We start from the raw sequence: 19,757 nt of genomic DNA, 5'->3' as shown, positions 1-19,757 counted from the left end.
GATTGTGATGATCGCAATCGGCACTGGGATAGTGTAGAAACTATATCCCATGTTGTCAATATAACGTATCGAGAATGTTGATGTAGGTGTAATAACTTCAGAAGGCCATACATTAATAAAAAATATATGCCTCGTTGAGTTTCTTGCCGGATTCTTCTCAGCAGAGGTTTTTCCGAACCGGTGGTAGATTTTTTTTGACATTCATAAGTGCTTGTTATAGCCTAAATTGAATAAAGGTATTTAGACTTTGACTGTGACTTTGAAACTGTAATATCAAGATGAGTTTGAACCCTAAGGGTCATTTAGCCAATTGATTAAGGGATGGCTGAATGTAGTGCCGTCCCCGTTTTTCAAATAAACATCAGAGATCGCCACATTTATCCGTCAAATAAATTTAATAATACAATCAAACAAATCACCAGGGGGTAACCCCAAACATCCAATTAATTCCAACGACGTCTCCACAGGCACTATCAACACTTGGTGATTTTTCAGAGTGTTTGCTCTGAGATGCGCTCAAGTTGAGTTTGAAATCGCATGTAGTGTAGTGGCCCGCGATAAATGGAAGGATTTGTGTGGAAGAGTGAGGTGGAGGAACTGGAAACGCATACTTGTAACGCTATCATAGGTCGCGGGTCACTCTTGATTCATTGATAGAACGGGTCTCCTGAAAGTTAAAAAGACATGAAATTAAAATAGTTTTCGTCAGTGCCTTTTATTAGGTAGTTCCGTTCAGTGTAATGGCAAAAAAAAACTCTTATAGTTTCCCCATGTCTGTCTATCTGTCTGTCTGTCTGTCTGTCCGCGGCTTTGCTCAGGGACTATCAATGCTAGAAAGCTGTAATTTTGCACGAATTATATATATATATATATAAGCTATGATTCCGAATAAAATAAAAGATGACCTAACTAATATAACTGTTGTTCGTAATGGCTACGGAACCCTATTTTGGGCCGGTTTTTGTGTACCATGCCACCATTCGAATAAACATTTTAATTGACAAAGTTCGTGAGCAAGCTTTATTCAAAAGCTTTGTAATGTTCGATTATAATCACAACCTCTTTATTGTAACTGTAGAAACGTTAATTTGTCGTTATGTTTAAGTCATGGTGCATCATATAAATGTCATAATTTATTAAGAATTCTTATGTATGTGTCTCCCTGCGATTATGACGCTAGTAGATGAATTAAAATATCTGGAATTCATGCTTCATTCTACCCTTATTCTATACCATATGATAAAAAAAATGGTAACTGCGATTGAGATGCGTTACACAAAAAGATCCCAGAGCTTATAATTGCTTTCATTTCGTCGATGATATTGCAATGATATTGGAATAACGCGCGGCCAATAATGTTTTTTTTTTCAGGAGAGCTTTAAAATTAAAATATCTTTGTGTTTATAACATACCAGTAGCGAAATCTCAAATTTGCATTTTTTTTAACCGCCGACGCAAATAGAGTGGTGTTATAAGTTTCAACGCTAAGTGTGTCTGTATGTCTCTGTGTGTGTTATACGGGTGAACCGATTTTAATGCGTTTTTTATTTGAAAGCAGTATTTTAAGCGATGGTTCTTAGACAGGTTTCATCAAAATCTGTTTAGCCGTTTTTGAGATATTAAACTTTGAAATGACGATGTCGGGGGTTTTTAAACTTTTTGCTGGTTAGGTTATAGTCGGTTACGCGGCATTGGTCAATGTTTGTTATGGTTTGGGTTACACATTACACCGTATCAATCCATGACCGTAACAGGAACGTGTCAGATGGAGTGTCAAACGGAATGTCAAACGCATACATGGCACGGTTGGTTACGAAACGTGCTTGTGGGCATAAACTAAAATAATTTCCTTGCTCACCCGCGACCTTACGATAGCTAAGCTTATGCAAAATATGCGTGTTCATGCAGTTACTCCACCGCCACACTGTAAGAACACACACAAATCACACAAACCCATCCATCACCACCACCACACTACACTGACGCGTTTCGAACTCAACCAGAGCTCATCTTCAGAGTGACACAATCGTACACCATGCTACCAGTGGACTCAACCTTACGATAGCTAAGCTTATGCAAAATATGCGTGTTCATGCAGTTCCTCCACCTCCACACTGTAAGAACACACACAAATCACACAAACCCATCCATCACCACCACCACACTACACTGACGCGTTTCGAACTCAACCAGAACTCATCTTCAGAGTGACACAACCGTACACCATGCTACCAGTTGTTAGACTCAACCTTACGATAGCTAAGCTTATGCAAAATATGCGTGTTTATGCAGTTCCTCCACCTCCACACTGTAAACCAACAAATCACACAAACCCATCCATCACCACCACCACACTGCACTGACGCGTTTCGAACTCAACCAGAGCTCATCTTCAGAGTGACACAACCGTACACCATGCTACCAGTTGTTAGACTCTTTAAATATAAAAAAAAAAATCAAAAAATAAAAAAATTGAAAAAATTAATTAATTACTTAAATTCTTTTAGTTCATTGATATGGAACTCCGCAAAGTAACGCCTGATTCAATAAATTACTTGTGGGCATACTTAGTCTCATACTTTTCCTTCGATACGTTGCAGCAATTAATAGCAGCTATTACGGCCATGGTATGTTAGGTACGGTGTAGTAGCATTGCAGTATCATCGAGGATTTCGCTCTTCACTTGAGGCACGCACGTCAGAACCTGTCCGGGATTTCGTTCAAAAGATAATTATTGTTGTTGCTCACGGCTTAGTTTCTGCCTGGTTAGACCCGCCATTAACTATTGCCGTTCATTTACTTTGTCGGTAACTAATGGGTTTCCTTATTTTTTGTTAGTATTTACTGAAGGATTGAGAGGTTTACTTTTACGAACATAGGTTAAAGGGGCAATTACACTGCGTCGTTCACCTAATGCGGTCGCCGAGCTTGTTTCAAACTACTTCGGCGAACGACTGTCGCCTTTACATTAGTCTGTCCGTCTACTGCGGCGGCCATATTAAGGCGGTGGCCGCAGTCGCTCGCCGAATGCGGCCGACTACCGTGTTCTTTACACTTTTGCGGTCGCCACATGCAGCATGCGGTGAACGACTCAGTGTAATTTTTTGCTTCGGTTGTTAATTTCATGTTTCCTTTTAGCTCGCGTACCTAACGGTGTTGTATATTTGGCAAGTGAGTGTATAATAGTTATAAAATTATGTTTATGTACTAATGTTAATGTCTTTCAAAGCCATAAAATAAATATAAGTTTCATTGTTTACAAATTATCTATTTATGTCGGTTTAAAGAAATTTATTTCCATAAGAACATACACTTCTATGAGATACAAAAATATTCTTAAAACTATAATAGACTCCACCATGATCTTAATATATATAATCATACATGTATTTTTTTAACTTGGCTTAAAGAAACTTAAAGATTCACATTCTTTAATATCGTTTGGCAGGTTATTGTACATTTGTGCTCCCTCGGATAAAATATTCCGTTTACCGTAGCTAGTTCTATGCTTAAATACTTTTATTTTGTTCGTGTTCCTCAAATTATGCTTAAATGTTCTTTTCGTAAATGTTATTTGTGAATATATTTCCTTCTTCAATATTTTTTTGATGAGCATGCAAGTTGAAAACGTATAAATCTGTTTTACATTGAATAGCTTGGTTTTCGTATACAGTGATCGTGTTCTTGTTAAGCGACTATACTTGAATAAGGTCTTTATTAGTTTGTTTTGAGATGTTTGCAGACATTTAAGATTTGTTTTTGCAGCACAGCCCCATACTTCAATCAGATAATCTAAGTGAGATTTTGCTAATGAGTTATATAACATTAGACGCGCTTTGTACGGTATGCAGCCCACACAGTTTTTTACTGCTCCAGTCAAAGAAGATATCTTAGACTTTACTTTCTGGATATGACTTTTCTTATTGACTTTTTTATTTTCGATATGACTTTTCCAGTTGAGTTTGTCGTCCAACAACAATCCAAGGTATTTTTCTTGACTAGATCGGTGTATGCTTTTATTATTAATCACTAAGGTGGGATGCTGTCCGATTTTTTTGTTTGGCTGCAAATATCATGTAAGAGGTTTTATTTGTATTTATCGTTAAGAGATTGCTTTGACACCAGGTGTTAAATTTGTGTAAATCAGTCTGTGTTATGTAGTCTTATGTATAGTAATAAAACTGTGTAGTATATCTTTGTAGCGGTCCGAGGGTCACCAACGGTGTGCTGGCTGAAAATCAGCGCTGGGGTGTTTATTATTAACGCTTCAGCATTATGCTGAGCCAGTGTCCTATTCACAACCGCAATGACACATACTTTCCTACGTGTTGTATATTTGTACTTAATACTATTTTTGTGTCTTGTGTTGCGAATAAATGTATTTTCTTTCTTTCTTTCTCTAATTGCCGCTTAAGTATCTCAACTAAGTTCCATTTAAATTATGAATTATATTAATTGACTTTTATAATTTGTGTGTTTGTGTGATACTCAATTCGGTCAAAATGAAAACAGTTCGCGTCCACTAACAAAGAACCTAACTAATTTTACCCCCAAAGCCCTTAGTCCCTCCAAATCACATAACCCCCTATTTCTCATTAAGCTCAATGATAAAAATTTATGTCAAAAGTTAAGCGGCCGGCTTATAAGGGGCCATTAAGTTTTGTTTTTGAGTTGCCGCTCATGGCCTTTGTAACGAGATTCCAACTTTGTTTGCCGAATAACTTTGGGGTGTAATTGGGAATTTTAATATCTAATTTAGGCGTGGTCGTGTTGTTCAATACTTGTTATTAGGCGGTAAAAGTATTCAAGTGGCTGTAATTACCTTTCGTTGAGCCGGAGAAGTTAGGAGCCAATTTGTCAGCTATGTAGTTATATAGCTTTTGTGGTAATAATTTATAAAATTGCGGCAGACGTCTATCTAAGTGTTTAATTTTTACAGTCGCTCACATCATAAAGCCTCTAAAGTACCCACACACACCCCCGTTTTTGAACTCTAAATTGGATTGGTTTTTTAGAGTCTTTTTGTATTTTTTATTTCAACTCCAAATTTGTTACGGGTATCCCGTGAAACCATATCGAAAATAAAAAAAGGAAAACAAAGAAAAATACTCCAAAAACCAATCATAATTAACATCGATAGTTTAAATAACATGAATACATACTTAGGATTGATTGTCCATTTAAGACAAAATAAAGACATGTTCGTGTTACAATTGATCAGTTTCCAAGTTTTTGGTTAAGTGAGTAAGTATCAGTAAAATGGCCCAATGTTTTGAACTTTACCCACGTAGAAGGCTTGCGTGACTTCAAAGTTATCAGGGTAAAAACGGCGCCTCGGATAACATTTCGTTTCAGTAAACAAGAATAATTTCCGTTTGAAATCTATTTCATTTATCGCTATCGCCATTACTTATTTTTATATAATTTTATTATTGAAAAATTCACGTCGGCGTACAATTACCATCGTACAGTCAACGTTATAAATAAGTGATCACTTTTTTGTACCTTGTCATGTTTGAAAAGTTATACGAAATTGTGGTCCTACTGAAACCGACAAAGTACAAAAGTGATCACTTATTTATGACGTTGACTCTACGTACAAATGCACACATACAACAAATATACATCAATTAACATGTTTGATGAATTTTGTGATTATTTAAGGCTAATTTCATTTATTGTCCAAGCTATAACGGCTGCTATTTAATTGGGTTTGTAGGCTTTTTATTGCCTATTATATCTGGAATTTGGATCCATCCCAGCCTATATACGTCCCACTGCTGAGCACAGACCTCCTCTGCGAACAAGAGGGCCTGGGCCATAGTTCCCACGCGGGCCCAGTGCGGATTGGGAACTTCACACGCACCGAATTGCTTCGCAGGTTAGTGCAGGTTTCCTCACGATGTTTTCCTTCACCGCAAAGCTCGTGGTAAATTTCAAATGTAATTCCGCACATGAATTTCGAAAAACTCAGAGGTGCGAGCCGGGGTTTGAACTCACGACCCTCTGCTTGAGAGGCGATAGGTCAAACCACTAGGCTACCACGGCTTCTCAAATTGGAATTTTGAATTTGGATACTGAAGGATTATTAGGATAAAAAAGCTCGTGTGTTATTCCAGTCGTTCAATCACATTCAAACATATCTTTCATCGTTTTATATTTAAAAATAGCATCGTGGTTTTGATTTGCGATTTATTTTATGTAAATTTTCATGAGAGTAAAGTAAAAAAAAAGTGACGGTTTATTTCGGCCAAGCCACGGGTAAAGTTTAATAAATTTTATAACAACCCCATTCATACATAATACTCGTACAATATCAGTTTCCCTTAACTAGCACTTTGGAGTTACTCGATCCTTGAGTGCGTGGTTTGTGTATCCACCTCGGAACTCCTCTCAAGCAAAGGCATAGTTAATAGCCTGGTTTAACTTTAGTGGATCAAATAGCGTCGGCTCGAAACTATAGTAATCTAGAGTTACGTCCATCTTGACATAGCTGACGTTAGCGGCAAGCTAACTGTTTAACTATTTGTGCAAACATTCGACAATTCTGTAATTAATAATCCTACTAATATTATAAATGCGAAAGTTTGTGTGTGTTTCTCCTTCACGCTAAAACGGACGGACGGATTTGGATGATATTTGGTATGTAGATAGCTGGACATCTGTTTTTTTTTTAATCTGCTGGAAGGAAAAGTAGCTGGAAGACAAGGCAGAGTCAGGCCAAGATTATTTTGACCAGGTGAAGAAGAAAGTGAATGTCGTGTTGTATTAAGAAGTCAAACAGCTGCCTGAAGACCGTGCGGGGTGGCGGCTTCTCCCCCGAGAATAGCGTAGCTTTTAATTGAAGAAGAAGAGGAACTGAATGCTCGTCTCATCCACTCGAAGGCTATGGCTAGTAGAGATCCCTTTAAAGCACAAGTGCGCCTTTGTACATGTATATCATTATTTTTGTACAATAAAGAGTTTACACAAACGTACTTACGAGTAATTACGTGCTGTGGTCTGCTGGCAGTGAGGTATTGCGTTCTCATCTCGTTTTACTTTGATAGCATTAATTGCCTAATTAAGCGTCTGATAATTGGGCACTCATTCATACCGCGTCTCATTTCACTCTAATTGCATTATGAAATAATTTTTACTTTATATGCGCAAAGGAAAATTTATTCGATCGGCAACTAACAGTGATAGAAAAATTTCTTTTGTTATAATTATGTAGAGTAATTTTGCATATACTTAAAATGCCATGCTCGCGTCGTATTTCACCTATAGCCTTCGTAAACCAGGGTCGTGGGTTTAACCCCGAGCTTGATTCTTTGAGTTTTTTAAAACTCAGAGAAATTACTGGCACGTGAGTTATCCCATCTTAGGCCTCTAGGTTGGCGACGCTTCTGCAATACCCCTGGTGATGCAGATGTTTATGGGCAGTGGTTATCTCTATACATCAGGAGATCCGCTTGCTCGTTTGCCATCCAGTCGAATAAAAAAAAAACAGATGTGAAATTACATTCGAAATTAACTGCAAGCTTTACGGTGAAGGAAAGTATCGTGAGGAAACCTAAAATAACAACCTTAAACTGAATGGGGTGTGTAAAGTTCTCAATCAGCACCAGGAAGCGTGGGAATTACGGCTCAAGCCTCAGGAGTATTGTTATCAATACTTTGCGTAATTGTAAAATTTTGTTTCCATAGGTACCATAATGAAAATTAAGTGAAAATCATGAAGATTTCATGCATATGTATATACATTACCCACACCTACAAGGAATATCATCGTAACTCACTTTTTGTCAATTTTGAGTTACAATCATGACTTTGCAAGAAATAAAATTATCTTTTTTTAGCTCTTATTCTTGTATCTCAACTACTTTGCGTTTAATAGTTAGAGCATGGAAAAACATTGTAACTGGGTTGAATAAAATACCAACTTTAGTTACGCCATGTTCCATTCAAAATTGTATTGCTATTTACATTTTTATTCATCGACATAACTCCTTATTATACCAACATTGAATTCTTACAGAGAATTGTATGTCTGAGTTAAAAAACTAAAACACAATTTTCCAAACGTAATGTTCTAATGTTGTAGAATATCATCGTAAGTCACTAAAAAGGGTAAGTAAAAGAAATGTATTTGTGACAAAACAATCATAAAATTATTTAGCTTTAGCTTTGTTGATTATAATGTACACGGCGGTTTTGTACTAAGACTTAACATTTTTATTTAATAAAAAAATATAAATCTTTGATGTGCCGCCCTGTAAAGTTAGTGAAAATGAGTTACGATTATATTCCCAGCAGGTGTCGATACTTACAAGTGAAGCCAATAACAAAGACCGAATTAAATAAGTCATAAGGGCTATAAATTGATTGTTGAGTTATAAGTCAAAGTCAAAGTCAAAATATCTTTATTCAATTTAGGCTATAACAAGCACTTATGAATGTCAAAAAAAATCTACCACCGGTTCGGAAAAACCTCTGCTGAGAAGAATCCGGCAAGAAACTCAACGAGGTATATATATTTTTTTTTTAACAGATTTACAGTATTATTAAATGATATGTATACATCACAAGTATTTAACACAACTTAATTTTTAACACAGTAGGTTCGCTATTTGAAGGGATCGCTAATGCGGATCGGAATTATTTCCAAATCCCCTGTCCATGATATAATCATTAACTTTATAATACGCCTTTGATATTGTCTTCTTGACAATAGATCTGAATTTTGTATCCGTTTCATTTATAATATTTTTTGGAATTTTATTATAAAAACGTATGCAATTTCCCAGAAAAGACTTTTTGGTTTTAGCCAGTCTGTAAGATGGAACTTTAAGCTTCCCTGTGTTTCTAGTAGCCTTTGGCTTATCGACGTTAATGGGAAAATCACATATGTTCTTCCTAACATACATGATTTTCAAAAACATAAAGCGACGGCAGGGTTAGGATATCTGTTTCCTTAAAAAAAGATCTTAAAGATTCACGCGTCTTCAAATTACAAATTGCTCTAATTGCTCTCTTTTGTAAGATAAAAATTAACTCAATGTCTGCAGCAGATCCCCATAAAATAAGTATTTATTGAACCATGGATCGATGTTGAACATTGGGGTGACAAAGAAATTTCTTGGTAACAGATAAGTAACTGTTGCTGGTATTACGGCGTATAACAACGCAGGCGCGTGACACGCCATGTAACTACGCATGTATTTATTATAATAATATACCGCCCAAGGGAAATCTGCGGTATCGATGCGACATCTATTTAAGGTAAAGTAGGCAATTTCCAATTTTTACCCGCCATATTGTTGGCTTCTTACCCCAATCTTGATCTGAGGTTGAGTGGGAATTTGAATTGACGTGAAGGTTCCGTGGAATAAGATTATTAGGGGCTTAAGTCAGTTCGGAGACTACTTTATTCGATTTACGTGTACTGTCAGTACAAGAAGAAGGTACCTATGTGGAGAAGATCGTACATGATGATACAGGATATGGGTATACTTCAAAGGAGGCTTCCTTTTCCTTTGTGTTCAAGCTCTGATTTTATTTTGAAATGGTACATTCTCGAGTAAATTTTGTGTTCTTTATTTAGAATGACAGACAATTTTTTGGCTCTGTAGCAAAATTTCGAAAATGAAAATTTCTAAGTAAGATGTTCCTAAAGACAAAACTGCGAAAATCAAAATTCCTAAAGATACATGTTCAGGTGACCCACGATTAAAATATTTATCTAATGTACAAAATTGCTAGTACATAAAAATCCTAACGTCGTTCATCCTACGTTCATTTAACCCATGTTTAAAATGTCTAATGTACAAAATTGCTAGTCCACGATAATTTCTGTATTGTTTGTATGTAGATATTTTGCGTTTTAGATATATCGAATTACGAAGTATTTTCATTAGATATTTTGTATATAGGAATATTAATTTTCGAAAAGAAACTCATTCGATTTGCAGTGCATTAGGACCAGCATTTTTAGGAATTTCGTACATTATAAATTTTGATTTTCGTGGTTTTGTCTGTAGGAATATTGATTTTCGAAATTCTGCTACGGAGCCTTTTTTTAATTAAGACGTAATCTTGCAATGCAATAAAATTACGATGTCAATAATATGATAAAAGACGAGTGCCGAGGAACACAAGACCGGGAATATTGTAGAGGTGCTGCGAGTACAGATCAAGTGAATAATGTTTAGTCTTCGTATTTTGTCGGATTAGTTCGTATTTATCTTTCTAAATTAATTTCAGTAAACTTCAGTATGCTAGTTGACCGTAAAGTAAAGGAATTGAATAAAAAAATAAAAAGTTCCAAAATCTACAGTATGCTAGAGAACAAAATACGAACTCTTGCGACAAAATACGATGGCAAAACATTATTCAATACATCTGTATTTAAGTTTATTTTTAGGTTTCCGTACCTCGTAAGGAAAAAACAGAACCCTTATAGGAATAATCGTCTTTTCACTGGGTTCTATTAAGTGTAACTTTAAGTAGATCTTGCTGTATTGCGTGTCTTCTGAATAACTTTATTTTATATAAACTTGAGTAAAATGTAACCACGATGATGAAGATCTACGTAGTACTGACGATGTTTCGTCGCAGGGCTCTTTCGTCACATAACGGTTCTTTACTTATTCTAGTTGTTTTCGTGCTAATGCAAGTTATTGATACCGTTTATTCGTGATTCACCGACACAACTCAAATCTTCTTCACAACTATTTTTTTACTATTCTGTGTTTTTATATTGGATACTGTTGTATTGTAATTGCTTTATATGCTATCTACGAAGGACCATTGATTGAGCTGATGTTCCTGATGATGATATTGAAGATGAATGAAAGGCAGCTGGTTCGCATATAAAACTATAATGATTAACACAGTATAATAACAAGATGTCGACGGTAGGACGGTTTGAACGTAACTCCCGCACGGGGCCGCTTCGCTCCCCGCGCTGCTCTCCGCTAAACCAGTTTTTGACGTAGTGATGGGACGGCGTATGATGTTGCGAGGCAGCACACTTTGTTGTCCGTCCGTCCGTCTGTCAAGACCCTTTTTCTCAGGAACGCGTGGAGGTATCAAGCTGAAATTTATATCAAATACTCAGGTCTACTGTTTCTGGGAGCTGTAAAAAAATGAAACTTCTAAGCGAACGCAATCAAAAGAGACAGCCGTTTATGCCGCAAATTTCCGCAAATTTTCGAAACTCGCAAGGGAATCAAAACCTACAGGGTACTTCCCGTGAACTCAGAATCTTGAAATTTGGTACTTATAGCGCAGATAAAGAAAAATTGCGAAAACCGTAAATGTTTAGTTACATCATATAATAAAAATATTCATACGGAACCCTCGTTGAGCGAGTCTGACTCGCACTTGGCCGGTTTTTTTTTTTAAATTAATGTTGATGCTAAGAATTATGCATATAAAATTTTACCTACACCAATTTGTTTATGCAATTATTTGATTTTGTTATAAAATAACGCAGATACCAAAAGTAATAAATTGCTTTTTTTATTTCGTTCCCCATACATTACGTACATACAAAAAATCCTTCACATTTTTGCCACGTCGCTGACGCGTGTCAAAAATCAAAGTCTAGTGCAAATTTCTATTTTAAAATCGCTTTTCAGTTCCCGGTAAAGTTTTCCATTTCGCTCCCGACGCGTAAAATCAAAAAGCTTGTATTAAATACATTTTTGCAGGAAAAATTACAGGAAAAACTACTCAGGCTAGTCATAATTACTGCTATAGGTAATTATTTCACTTATACTAAAAATTAGACGATAATCCTACTATTGGTGCTAATATTTTTCCATATAATCTGATGAGTTACATAGTTTAGGAAGATAGCACGTGCTTAAAGTGTTAAGATAAAATATATGAAAACTGACGAACCTTTTTGTTCCTCGACTGTACCTATAGTGTAACAAATCAAATGACGTAAACAATTGTGTACCCATATAATACGGCTAAACTAGTATATTCCAGTTTGCCCAGTATGTGCGCATTAGAACAACTTGGTGGGTACCCTTATAAATTAATTTAGAGCATATAGGAGCCGCGAACGTCGAGACAGCATTAGAAGATAAATGTTCTTTGTAGTATATTCAATAGTCCGTCGCAAAACACAACTAGAAAAAATACTATATATTGTATTTATTACAATATCTAAAATATTTACTCATTTGGGAATCATGCTGTACTTCTACCTGAACTCTGTACTACAGTTATCTATTTATTTTCTGTACTGCTTACTATATTTCGGTAACACTGTAAAATATTCGTGAAAGTAATAAGTACTTAAGTAATGTTTTCAATTCATCTTTTTGTGGCTAGATAATTTGTATTATTATTTTTAACATAATATTAGTACGTCTATATATTTTTAACATAGTATTAGTACGTCTTACTACTAAGTTAATTGCGATTAATTATTCTTGGCAAAGAGCGCTTTGCAGCCTATCTATGGTAGGAAACATTTAAATATTGATCAAAATAAAAACATAAAATCTTCAACCAAGTTTTCATCAACGTAAAAGTATTAAAACTTAAAACAAATATCCACTGGTCCGATTCAAATCGTATTAAACATTTCCGGTCCATTTCCCTCAAATAAGTCGGAATTTGGATTTTTCAAAAGAATTTTCCATAGTACGGGCGCTCAGTCGCGGATCTAATTTAGAAACAATTACAATCAAAGGAACGTTGCTGTCGTTCCGTTTCACTTCGTGGAACGTGGCGCATTGAGAAGTAGAATTATTTACCTTCATCGTATTGGTTGGACTAGATCCAATACAGAAACGTAGGTTTAAATTACTTATTTGGTCAAACAAGCCTAAACTTTCCACGCGGAGACGGTCGATTAAGAACAAGACCTCCTCTCTTGAATGAAAAAAAAATTGATCCGTGACATTATATGAGTATTAATATACACTACTAGCTATAAAAATCGTAGATTAACTAATATTTTTCGGGACTTGATCACGACTTATTCATTGCTGAATTAAGTGTGGTCGAAACTTCGAGTTAATTTTTAATAATAAGTCCAGTTATCTACATACCAAATTTCATCAAAATCCGTGCAGGCGTTTTAGATTGAAGGGTTTGAGTATCAAATATCTATCCATCCTCACAAAGTTTCGTGTTTATATAAAATAATAATTGAAGCCGTGGTGGCCTAGTGGTTTGACCTATCGCCTCTCAAGCAGAGGGGCCCACGACGGCTCGCACCTCTGAGTTTTTCAAAATTCATGTGCGGAATTACATTTGAAATTTACCACGAGCTTTGCGGTGAAGGAAAACATCGTGAGGAAACCTGCACAAACCTGCGAAGCGATTCAATGGTGCGTGCGAAGTTCCCAATCCGCACTGGGCCCGCGTGGGAACTATGGCCCAAGCCCTCATGTTCTGAGAGGAGGCCTGTGCCAGCAGTGGGACGTATATAGGCTGGGATGATGATGATGATGATGATAAAATAATTCATAAGAAGTTTACTCGTACCGACATAGATCAAATCAGTCAGATAAAAACACAAAGGAGTGTCTGTTGTTTGCTCCATTGTAAAAAGGAGGCGTTACGTTAAAAATACATGCAAAAATTTAATCAAATTTTCCACCACACAGTACGACTACAGCACGCTAGAATTATGAACTTGTGCTATCCGTTAGTGCTCTAACCCAGCGATGCCTCACTTCAAATATGCACAAGCGAGCACCTTTAAAATATTCCGACCAATCCCGGGGCGCAGCCGGCGCGCCAATTACGAGCTTTCTTTTTCCTTTTTCACGAAAAAAAAAACAAGGCAATCTGCCCTTAATTCTGTCGCCTGCCAGTTTGTAAAGAAAATTAGAGTCGAACATTGGAATTTCATCACACACAATTGATGAATCGGTGAATGTTTTCGTGTCGATTGTTTGTGATTACGAGCTGTAAGTGGATTATGATTTGCATTTCGGCTTACCGTGGCTTTAGTCAATCGTTCGTCTGCTCATTGCCAAGTGTAACATAATCGTAAATGTTAAAATATGTGCTGTAATAAATGGGTCTGCATTAATTCGCATAACGTAATATTTCTAATTCAAACTGGCATAACGTTTCTTAGCATGTTTATGAATTCGTGTAACTAAAAATATCTAACTCAAAATGACTTGGCATAAATTTAATAAACATGATGTTACTTTTCATAAATATTAAAGGCATAGCGTATTGTATATTGTATTTTAAACTCTTTATTGTACATAAAAACACATGAAATTAACAAAAAACAAAATAATAAATAGCACAAAAGCGAACTTATCCCTTAAAGGGATCTTTTTCAGTTAACTTTTGAACTATTGACAGGATATTAGAAATAGTAGACGCTACGGGTACAATGAAGAGATAAAAGACCCAAAATTTTAAATTAGTCCAAATAGTGCAAATAAATTTGTAATTTGTAATACAAATAGTTGCAGTTTCATATTCATGTTAATTTTCATAATAATGTTGTTATTTTGATTTTCTATGAGGTTTTATTTACTTAATTAAATCTAAGAAGTGAAATATCCTTTATCGGGTGTTACAAAAAAATACCTCACATCGAAGGCTAAGGCGAGAGCTTCAATCCCGCTTAGCCTTTTGAATCTTACCTAGTTGAATCAGTTTCCCCTAACCCACCTATTTCGCTCACTAAATAAAATTATGCGAACTCATTTTATGGCAATTAATATTATGCGAAATAATTAGGTTCCCGTAATAAATGCCGGCTCTTTGCTACTGGAATGTTTTGTTTACTTATCGAGAATTAATCGCCTCTCAATAAGTTTGGCTGTTTCCGCAACAATGAGAATTATGTCTCATTTAGAAGTGCGACAAAATACGTGCGGGTAGCGGTACGAGTACATTGCCGTTGACGACCGATCGATAGTAAATCAACAGCTAACCTGCCCCGCAATGTAACGAAACACTTTTGCTCACACCGACTAAATCAAGCAATGTAGATTTTGTGTAGTAATTGTAGTACCGAGGCGCTCCATTAGTTCTATTATTAGAACAAACTTCATTTCGGCGTTCAAATATAAATTTTACTTAATGGAAAAAGCAACACCTTTCTTGTGGCCGTATTAATCCATTAAATAAATAAATATCATGGGACACTTGACACCAATTGACCTAGTCCCAAACTAAGCAAAGCTTGTACTATGGACACTAGCCAACGGATAAACATACTTATATAGATAAATACATACTTAAATACATTATTAAACATCCAAGACCCGAGAACAAACATTCGTATTATTCATACAAATATCTGCACCGGCCAGGATTCGAACCCGGGACCTTAAGCTTCGTAGTCAGGTTCTCTAACCACTTAGCCACCCGGTCGTCCGATTGTTTATATTGAGAGCCTCTTAACTGTCAGTCCTGGAAACACAGCCTTAATTTCACCTGTGGATGTGTTTTCTGAATTAACATTATGTTCACCACGGTTAAGGAGACGAATTATGAATATGTTGTCAAATTATGATAAAGACAGCCTATTAACCTATAGCCTTTCAAGCAGAGGATTGTAGGGTCGAATCTGTCTCGCACCTCAAATTACCTCGACGTTTCGACCACATTGCAGCAACCGTGTTCACAAGTTGATTTATCTATGGGTCAAAATTCAAAGGTACCTAATTTTAGCAATACATAGTTCGTGATTATAGTTAAGTCCCGAGAACTCTAACTTAGGTAGGTACTCTAAGTTTTTTGTAGTAAATAACTCTTGTACAGTCAGCACCAGAAGTGGATGAACTAGACGGTGCTCAATATGATCTACACACGACTCTACTGCCAAGGTAATAAGAGAGCGTTTAGATCTTGTTGAGCACCATAACCGCTCATTTACTTCTGCTGCTGACTGTACGTATACAGATGAAATGTTGTTTTTAATCCCCGACGCAACAAAAAGAGGGGTGTTATAAGTTTGACCACTATGGTCTGTGTGTCTGTCTGTGGCACCGTAGCTCTTAAAAGGATGGACCGTTTTGAATGCGGTTTTTTATTTGAAAGCAGGTTTTCTAGCAATGGTTCTTAGACATGTTTCATCAAAATAAGTTCAGCTGTTTTTAAGATATTGAACTTTGAAGTGACAAAGTCGGGGGTTTTAACGAATTCATGTGCGAAACTACATTATGAAATTTACCACGAGCTTAAAGGTGCAGAAAAACATCGTGAGAAAACCTAAATAATTATAAACATGCCCAGCGATTCAATGGTGTGGGGCGTGAAATGATCAATCCTCACTGGGCTCACCTGGGCACAAGCATTCTCATTCAGAGAAGTAGCAGAAGTGGGACGTGTATAAATAAACAAATATAGATATCATAGGACAATTTACACCAATTGAAATATGAGTGAGTCTGACGATAGTTTAATGTTCAAAATTTGAATTTTGCATCGCATTGGTTTTTAGGGTTCCGTAGCCAAAATGGCAAAAACGGAACCCTTATAGTTTCGCCATGTCTGTCTGGGTGTCTGTCAGTCCGCGGCTTTGTTCAGGGACTATCAATGCTAGAAAGCTGTAATTTTGCACGAATATTTTTTTTCTCATCCAACCTTGTAGTGTGGGGTATCGTTAGATGGGTATAACCATTAGGGGGTTGCTAAGACGATTTTTCGATTCAGTGATTTATTTGCAAAATATTCAACTTTAATGTGCAAATTTTCATTAAAATCACCCCCCCCCTCTAAAATCTAAACCGATGGGTGGAAAAATATTTGAAAAAAATCATAATGGTAGTATGTATATTATCAAACAAGGAAAACTATAACGGTTACAATCTTGAAACTAGAGGCCTAAGATTATAAGAGTAATTACGTAAAAATATAACTAAACTTGTACTCCGATTACAAATATCCTTAGAAATCCGGCAAAATATCCTACTTAATTTTGAAATGGCTACGAAAATAGGTTTATTTGAACTCTAATGGTGTATATTTTACTGTCAATGCTGTATTTTTTACTGTCAAAATGATTAACTTTATGGTGGTTGTTGCAGGCAAGTGCTGGACAACGGCACGCTGGTGCTACTGCCGTTCCCGGCGTCGCGCTACCGGCAGGACGTCCACGCCGCCGTGTACCGCTGTCGGGCGCACAACGCGCACGGCGCCGTCGTCTCCCGGGACATGCGCGCGCAGGCAGGTCAGTGCTATACCACATAATAAGTAAAGTACAGAAGCCTGACTGCCGTACAAAAGTGACGATTACGCATAAGAATCGTACTTCTCTGTCCGTCGCATTCACTCGCACGCGGCACGTGTAGTGGAATAGCACACTCTAGGGGGCCTCAGACATCTACTTGTAGCGGAAAATAAAATCGCTGAGTGAGCCGAGCCTGACTATACACAGAAAAGAAAGATACCATTTACGTGCGGTATAATAAGACACAATAAAACAAAATACAACCTTGTAAATCTGTTTAAAAAAAAATATATACCTCTGAGTTTCTTGCCGGATTCTTCTCAACAGAGGTTTTTCCGAACCAGTGGTAGATTTTTTTGACATTCATAAGTGCTTGTTATAGCCTAAATTGAATAAAGATATTTTGACTTTGACTTTGAACCCCACCACACGGGCTACGGGGGTTGGCACTTCGTCTGAAAATCAGCTGATTTAAGTAGCAAGTGGTCTAAGCAGCAACTGGTCCTAATCTGTTCCTGTCGGAAACATGAAACTACGGAACCCTAAAAACATAGGTGAGGTTAGGTTAGAGTTGCGTTAAGACGCGAAGCACCTCAACCATGCCGAATAGGAACTCCGTCGACTTCAGGTCAAAGAATCAACGATGAACGGGAGACGACTAGACATTCGGCGTTTTTGTAAGGTACGTTGCTACTTTAGCCAGTTGCTTCTTAGACCAGCTGTTTTTTTTACGGAATACCTAAAGAAGGAAAGAGAACAATCTCTTATGGAAAAAAAGTTGCAAAAGTGACCAGTTATGAGCGGTAAATAACATTACGAATTCAGACTGCCGGTCGAGTAGCAAGTCTGAAATAATTTAGTAAGTAGGTACCTATGTCCTAAAACTCTCCTCTCGTCCAAAATCACTGTTGTGAGAAAACGTAGACAGTGAGTGAAATTTCGTGCGTTAAAAGGATTTTTGATTTATTTTACTGTGTTTATCGTTTAACCAAAGAGTTGACAGTCGGAATGTCAACATCCGCATATGATGTGTCTAAAAGAGAGGTGAAACCCACACACGCATTTACAATAAAATCATATCTGAAAACGAGTGTGAAACGAAAAATATATTTAAATCTAAAGTAAAGGCGTGTTTGATGGATACCTTCATTAAAGAAAGTGAAAGTTAAGGCGCATAAATACTGTATGCTTGTGAATTTGTGTGTTTATGTTTATCTTGCATTGGGTACGTAAGTAAGGTAAATGTCCCAGTGCTTAAAGTTGCTCTAACCGGATGGCAAAGTGGTTAGAGAACCTGACTACGAAGCTTTAAGGTCCCGGGTTCGTTTCCCGGCCGGGGCAGATATTTGCATGAATAATGCGAATGTTTGTTCTCGGGTCTTGAATGTTTAATATGGATTTAAGTGTGTATTTAAAGAGTGCTGTCTTCGCCAACAAACTGCTTAGCAGTTTGGCGAAAATATTTTTAAGTCGTTATTTTTGTAAAATGTGATGAATAAATAAATAAATAAATAATAATAAAGGCGTGTCCTAAATTAGCATTAGTGGTTGTGGTTTACTTACTTGTGGGTTAAGTTGCGCTTGTGTTGTTTATTTTCGTATTATTATTTTGAACATGACACTCCGCAAAGTAACTCTTGGAGCCGTACAGTATTTGCAAATAAATAGTAATCCAGATTGAATTTCGTCAAAGATAAACCACGATTGTTTTTACCAACTGTTTGTTTTCTTACAAATAATACCTGGCGACAAATGCCGTATGAATAATATTATCTAACTCAAGAAAGACACATTTCTTGTTTTGTGGAACATACAAAGAGCTTGCTTTAATCTAATTCTGTCAGTCTGGCTTAACCTTTTCACTCAACAGTAACACGTTAAGTGGATGATTTTATAAAATTGATACACGTACGCGTAACAATTATAATAGTCTGTTTAATATTTAAACTTTAGAAAATAAACAAGATTGAGGAAGTCATGTTGTAATACACGCGCGCTTGACCATCTTTTTTACTTTTAATTCGAAAAATGTGATTCTAGTTCTTCAGGCACTGTGGAATATTGGCCCAGGAGATATCACGAAGTTCCTCATCGCTTGTCCATCCGATACAAATTTTAGGCGACCTCTTTTTATTTAAAACGGATAGCTCCGCCTTTTGAATGATTTCCGTAAACTGAGTCGACAATTTGGGTGGCGAAATTCACCAAAAATGGTCGCAGGTGAATTTCATCGCTCTCCGTTCCACTAATCCAAAGCCGCAACTGATACTGGCAGAACCGTCCCAAAGGCAACAGCAATCACCTCAATGATACGCGGACTTCCTCCTACCTTCGGATATTGTACAGCCTTATTCATAAAAAAACCTTAATTGAGGTTTGATCGGTCTGTTACTTAGCAGACCTAATTAAGCCTAATAGACGGTTGTCAGAAGTATGATTCATAAACACTTGCTAGCAGTCTGCTAGTTTGTTGAGCTGCTGATAGACGGATGAGACGCGTTATGTTGGCCACCTGACAAATCAAAAGACAAAAAATGGCCTAATCGATAATTTAAAAAAAAAATTGACAGCAGTGACAGAAAATTAGCAGGAAAAAAAA

The 19,757-nt window shown here is 36.6% G+C and overlaps 1 protein-coding gene across 1 annotated transcript in view; it reads left to right on the top strand.

The window, feature by feature from the left end:
- Positions 1 to 19,757, top strand: part of LOC141437656 (cell adhesion molecule Dscam2-like) — a 222,385-nt gene that overhangs the window by 54,728 nt on the left and 147,900 nt on the right. Inside the window, exon 4 of the mRNA XM_074101109.1 lies at positions 17,016 to 17,158. Coding sequence (XP_073957210.1) covers positions 17,016 to 17,158 — 143 coding nt within the window. The remainder of the gene's footprint in view (positions 1 to 17,015; positions 17,159 to 19,757) is intronic.

This window comes from Choristoneura fumiferana, chromosome 18, assembly GCF_025370935.1.
Source record: "Choristoneura fumiferana chromosome 18, NRCan_CFum_1, whole genome shotgun sequence".
NCBI lineage: Eukaryota > Metazoa > Arthropoda > Insecta > Lepidoptera > Tortricidae > Choristoneura > Choristoneura fumiferana.
The sequence above is the reverse complement of the archived record's forward strand: the minus strand, read 5'-3'. Positions and strand labels throughout refer to the sequence as shown.